At 34.7% G+C, this 6,556-nt stretch overlaps 1 protein-coding gene across 1 annotated transcript; it reads left to right on the top strand.

The window, feature by feature from the left end:
• Nucleotides 1–741: 741 nt before the first annotated feature.
• LOC128864758 (gustatory receptor for bitter taste 22e-like) lies at nt 742–3,209 on the top strand. Its single transcript, XM_054104515.1, has 2 exons — nt 742–1,644; nt 3,057–3,209. Exons 1-2 carry the CDS (start codon nt 742–744, stop codon nt 3,207–3,209), a joined length of 1,056 nt encoding a protein of 351 aa, XP_053960490.1.
• The last annotated feature ends 3,347 nt before the right edge of the window (nt 3,210–6,556 follow it).

Genomic DNA, 6,556 nt, shown 5'->3' with positions numbered 1-6,556 from the left:
ATAAATAGAAAGTAATAAACTATTGAAAAAAGTACAAATACGTAGTTGCGTTTCAAGCAATAAATTCACCATTCTGAAACACTTTGACTCTTTTTTTTCGATTTGGCTCATATTTATTGCTTTACACACAGGTGCAATGGCAAACCTCCGAGTGTATTTATGTCATGACAAAGCCCCTCCCAAAAAACCATGTGCCATTCGGAGGCGGCTTAAAACGGTAGGTCCCTCCATTTGTGAAGCAACATCAAGACGCACATCACAAAGAGGAGGTGTAGCTCGGCCAAACCTCCAATAAAAGATGTATGCGCCAATTATGTAAGTGTGTATGTGTGCTATCAAAACAACTCTCACGCTATATCAATATTAAACAATTAGCGCCATTACCATCAACTTAATTTCATTAACTAAGTGTTTTCAAGTCAACTGTACGAGTTGGTCGCGTCTGGTAGAGTCTTGGTCAGTAAACAAGTGGACATGTGGCTGAATACATTTAAAAAAGTACTGCAACAAACTCGGACAAGGATTGCGAACGCCTGCATATCCACACACTTCCTGCTCTCAACCGCACATGGACTTTATCCGTATAACTACAACTCAAGTACAGGACATTTGACAACAACCAAATGGCTCACCTACTATTGGCCATTTATAAATGTTTTTTTAGTGTTGCTTATTATTTATGCATATTTCGTAAGAGTTAGTGTAACCGAAGTGCATTTTATCGCTGACAAACCACTGAATATGTTACTCGCCTTTACTCATCGACTTTTCAGCATCAGCGCTTCGTTCGTGATAATCACCAGAAATTGGTTTGGAAGACATGCCTTTTTGAGGCTCCACAATGCACTGTTGGACATACAACGACAGCAGCAACGCTGGCAACAGGAGTGTCCCATGAAATCCAATCAACATATCGAATCGTACTTTCATAATTGCCTCATAGCCAAAAGTGTAATGACACTACTCCAATCCGCATCGCACATCAGCGGTAAGCTTGGCATCAATCCAAATCCAACGTTAAATTATGTGTTGTACATCGTTTTCATTTGTATGGCAAAGAATGTGACGCATTTGACTGTCTTTAATTTCTATTTTGCACTCCTGAACGTCTGCCAACAACTACAGCAACTCAATTGGCATTTCAAAGAAGTAGTGCAAGTATGGCTCACAGCCGAAGGCGCACAAGTCGTGCACAATGCACCTATACTAACACCAATTGAAGATCCCAGTGATATCGAATTTGAAGTGAAGTATTCAGTGATTGAAAATGCCCAGCAAGCGGATGGGTGTAGAAGTGTCAGAGCAACCGCAATTGCCGATATGTGCCGCCAATATGTGCGCATATGCCATTTGGCCAAAAGCCTTTATCAGCTATACGAGTGGCAGGTGCTGCTATTTCTCGTCGTTATACTGTTTGGCAATGTAATGTCGATTTTTTACTTCCTCGTTTATTTGAGTGGCAAAGTCTTGCCTAGAAAATTGTTCTCGCCAACACTATTCCCGCAAATTTGTCTCATCAATGTACTGGATTTGTGCTGCTTCATGGTTATTTGTGAACAGGCCATGACATCGTCCAAAGAGACGAGTTTCATATTGAAGGAATTATGCCAGTCGAAAGGAGTGCCAGCGGAAATTGTGCAAGATGTGAGTGGAAATTTTAGAGCCAGTTAAATTTAATGTTTTAAAAGCAATAATCGTAAAAACTGAAAGCTGGTAAACATTAATTTAAAGCGCGCGGGATTGTGGACGTTCAAAATATATGGGGCCACAACAAAAAGCATATAAAAAGCAAAAAAATTAAAGCAAAAACAAACAAAAATTGAAAAAAAATTAAAAAAAAAGATAATGAAAAAAGAATTTGCATTTAATTAAAACAAAGTTCAATGAGCTATGAAACTGCATAATTTTTCTAGAACTTCTGGCACAAAAATTTGTTAAATTTAAATTTTTTAAAAATTTGTTAAATTTTTCTTAATTGTATTAAGTTTGATTTTTTTTAGTATGTAATTTTATAAAATAGAAAATTTTCTAAAACAATTTATTAATTAATTTAAATTTTAATGAAAATTTTGTAACATGTTTTTTTTTATTTGTATTTGCATAAAGTTTGAGACTATGTAGTTTTATATAATATATGTTATAATTGAAAAAGGCCAACGTATAATTTTGAACCGATTTTTGACGAATAGTGTTTTTTTGTATTTAGCCTCAAAAGATAGTTTTAAAATTTTAACTCAGAAGCAAATTTTGTAGTAAAAATGGTGCCGGAATCGAGAGAGATCTCAAAGATGTTTGTAAGAAAGCTGAACTAGGGAAAATGTTACAGATCCCAGACAAACGCACAAGTATTGATATAACCAAAAAGTATATTAGTAAATTTTGAAACTCCTAGCGTTTTTTGGAATATAATGAAAAATCATAAAGTCGATTAACGATTAACAGATTAACAATTAATTTATATAGGGTTTTTCAATTGGCGCGGGTCGATTTTGGCGCCCTGTGACAGCCATTTTGTTTTGGTGACATCTGTCAAATCTTTTGTTTATTATTCAGTTGTTTATGCCAAATCATCATGGCAAGCTACACGATTGAACAGCACGTTCAAATGACAAAATTTTATTATCAAACTGAGTGTTCATTAACGCAAACGTTGCGCGCATTGCGCCCATTTTTGGGTAGACGTGGTGGCCCTTCCAATTTCTTATGGCCCATATTGAACCATATGGACCTAGACGACATGTGGTTCCAGCAGGACGGCGCTACGTGCCACACAGCAAACGCCATTTTATTCCATTTCAACATCTACCCGCCCTTATTGAAAACCCCTTTATCAGCCGATAATCCAAAACAAATTTGCGACTATTGAATATTTATTTATTATTTTTATATTTATTTATTTTTATATATTTTATATTTATTTTTAACTTCTCTTGTTTTCTATTATAATTTACTAGTGTTTGCTCATAAATTCAGTTGCTTTGAATATCTTAGAAATATTAAATTCCCTTCATATGCATAAATGTGTTAATAGTTTTTAGTCTATTACTTATTTTCAGCTCGAAATGCTTAACATATTTATGGCCGGCGAAAGTACGCGCTTCCGTTTCTGTGGCTTGTTTGAGTGGAATTTTCGTACGGGCGCCAGTTTCATGACTGCAACGATTTTGTATTTGGTGGTATTAGTGCAATTTGATTACGAAAATTTATAAGCCCAAATGAACAATTTTGTTAAGAGCTAAACATTCACTGTGTTTTAACAAATAAATCAATTTGGTGCGAAATTTTCGTGCGAAATCGAATCAGGAATTTTAAAAATAAAATATGATTGAAATTTATTATTATTCGCAGAATTAGTGACATACTTTGATTTCTCAAAATATGTAATAAAGGAAATAAAACAAACAAATGGAAACCCTGACGAAAATTAGTGAGGTAAGAAATTCTAAGGGTATGCGTCTAGTGCCTCAAAGTTTGCGGAAAGTATCGGGAAAGTGATATAAAATTGTACACATGACATTTGTAAGTGTGTTCGTATGTAAAACAAACAAAAAATTTAAGAAAATGGGAATGAAAGATGAAACTAATACGAGGAAATGGAAACATTTTTGCAACAAATGTACGTTGAGTGTGGAACTAATATCTGAGTAGGAAAGCATAAGAACAAGGGAAACAGGTTTAGGGTGTATTTACACCCTTCAACACGACAGTTCCGACAGTTCCGAGAAGTATCAGCCAAAAAAATATCTTTACTTAAAATTTAAATGTCACAGTTTGCACTTATTCGGCATCATCTTGAATCGTCACGTTTAAATTTCTGCTCAAATATATTTTGTTTGGTTTGAATGATATGCTTTTATCTGCTTTCTATACCGAAGTGTATGTTAGGATATGGATTTTATAAAAACAAAAATTAAAGAAAATGAAGAAATCAATGACTTTCAACTATTTCAACCAGTCAGGCCAAACTTTTTAAATGAATAACTATGGTTTGACAGCTGAGAATGGCAAGCTATGTTGACATTTCTCTTCAGCGAAATTTAGCAAGTCATCATGAATCGTTGAACACCAGAAACCCGCTTGCGAATTGGGGAAATAAGAGAAATAAGAAAAAAGAAGAAAAAAATTAAAATTAATCTCCTCGCGTAGTTCATAGAGCGAAGTGTTAGAAGATGCCGGAATGTCGATTCGTAGTCATTCTCAACTCGTTGGCTTTTGTACTTCGACTTCGTGGAAAATTAAAAAAAAGGATCTCGGCTTGCGTGCCTACAAAATACAGTTCGCGCAAGAATTGATACGGACTGACTATCGTTTGCTCCGTATTTGTGTTGACTGTGCTCATTTAGATTTACTATTCAGATTTATTGGAAAAAGTAGTGAAAAATTGCCATGAAATTATCTATAAGACTGTATTAAAAAATTCATTAAATTCATTCAAAAAATAAAAATTCATTCCATCAAGATTTATGTTTGTATTTCATTTGTATTATCATTTTTAATTCTCGAGCTCTTAAAAACCCAGCTGATGTATACAGTTATGTTACTCGGCCGCCTTGGAAACATATTTTCAGGGATTATCGTAACTTACATATTTGAGCCAGTTAAATTAAATAATTTAGGTACACGACAACATATTTCCAAAATATTTCTGGATTAAAGGATTAAAAAAAATAAAGAGATAAAAAGTAAATTACGAATGTGCATGCAACTCGAGCACGAATACGAGAACTTGTACGAACACGAATACAAATTGAAATACAAAACCAAATACCAATACACTTGCAAATTCGAATGCAAACTGAATATGAACTTTGGTGCAAAAGTTCCAGGAACAAAAATTGAATTAAGAAGAAGGAAAGAATTTACTTTGCATGTGATTTTGTATTTATCATTTAACTAGCTTTACCCGGCGCGCGTTGCTACGCCAACAACTAAAATAAATTTAAGAAAAATAACTTTAAAGAAAAATCACTACACAAATATTCAATTCATTCTAAACCATTTTATTGATTTTGTTTATTTCGAAAAAATTGTGACATTACAAAGTTTAGTTTCAATTCGATGTTTATTGAAGTGCTGTGATATACACAATATTTCTTGTTTTTCCATCTGGTGCGTAGACGAATAAATCAGAAGGTTTTCCGACACGTGAGCAAGCCACATAGAGCTGTCTATGTGAGAAGCATGGATTCTCTAAATTTAATCTACACACATGTATCGATTGTCCTTGTGCTTTGTTAATAGTCATTGCGAAAGCGAGTCACACCGGGAACTGTAAACGTTTGAATTCGAATGGCATATCTGTCGGGATCATTGAGATACGTGGCAACCGTACGTCTTCACCTTTCAATTTTCCAGTCAAAGCTGTTGCCCCGATAACATTGTTCATCATTTTCTTGGCTGAGAGTCTGGTTCCGTTGCAAATTCGAGAAATCTATATATATTTTTAGAACCAAGTAGCGATTACATAGTCTTAATGGGGTTGTCACTAATTCCATCATTGCTCTAAAATGTCGGGCATCTCTTACGGAGATGGCGGAAAATTTCTGCAGTCATTTGATATGTATGCCAGGGTATAGTGACAAACCATCGAATTTTAAAGCAGGCAAAAGAGCGAAAGAAAACACTGTCACTCGCCTCTATCTTGGTATGGAAATGGTAGGTATAACCCTCTCAGCCTATAAACTGCGTGATGTTTTTTTTTTTTTTTAATTTATTACTACTGCAATCTAGTTAACAAAAGTAATAAGCAATTCATTTTACATATATTTAATTAAGTCAAGTAAAGACAAAATTTTATGAAAAGAGATCATGCGGTTTCGTCTTTTTTAATCTTCTCGTGAGGTCATCAGTTACAAGTAGTTTGGCTGCTTCGTCATTGATGTGCTGCTGAAGTCTCTCTTTATGTTTATTTGCGAATATACCACGGCGCTCCAACGATGGCGCGTAATACTTTATTTTGGAATAGTTGAATGATGTTTTTGTTGCTTTCACTGGTGCAGCCCCAGAGCTGTATGTCATATGACCACACTGGTTTCAGTATTTGGTTGTATAAAAGTATTTTGTTATAAATAGAGAGTTTAGAATGTCGGCCTAACAGCCAATACATTTTCTTGTATTTAAGAATTAACTCCTCGTGTTTTTTCTTGACAGGTGATTTCCATCTCAGCTTAGCATCTAAGGTCATTCCTAGATATTTTGCCGTATTTGCATGCGGTATTGCCGTATTATTGATAAATATTGGTTTATAATTTATATTTATATTAGTGAAGTCAACATGCACAGACTTGGTTTCGTTTAACTTGACACGCCATTTTTTGGTCAAAATGGGCCAAAGGCGCTCAAAGGCGCTATTGAATCGGTGAAGGAAAAATGTCTATAAGTCAATTGCTTTCATTACAGCCCCTACTGTGTTCTAGCATGGCATGCTCAAAGATTGAACGTATCCCATTTGGACTATTACAGAAGCTGCAAGAATGAGGAAAGTTAAGAGTTTCATTTAGTTTTTTTTTTTTTTAGTGGGAAGAAAGCGTCAAAAGCCTAGATGGCCTTTGTGTCG

This window comes from Anastrepha ludens, chromosome 5 (assembly GCF_028408465.1).
Source record: "Anastrepha ludens isolate Willacy chromosome 5, idAnaLude1.1, whole genome shotgun sequence".
NCBI classification, from domain to species: Eukaryota; Metazoa; Arthropoda; class Insecta; order Diptera; family Tephritidae; genus Anastrepha; species Anastrepha ludens.
The sequence above is the reverse complement of the archived record's forward strand: the minus strand, read 5'-3'. Positions and strand labels throughout refer to the sequence as shown.

Bases quoted from the DNA above. Each gene is read 5' to 3' on its own strand.
- LOC128864758 (XM_054104515.1), top strand. From the start codon at position 742: ATGTTACTCGCCTTTACTCATCGACTTTTCAGCATCAGCGCTTCGTTC. The intron at 1,645-3,056 runs GTGAGTGGAAAT...ACTTATTTTCAG, and splicing joins CAGCGGAAATTGTGCAAGAT to CTCGAAATGCTTAACATATT.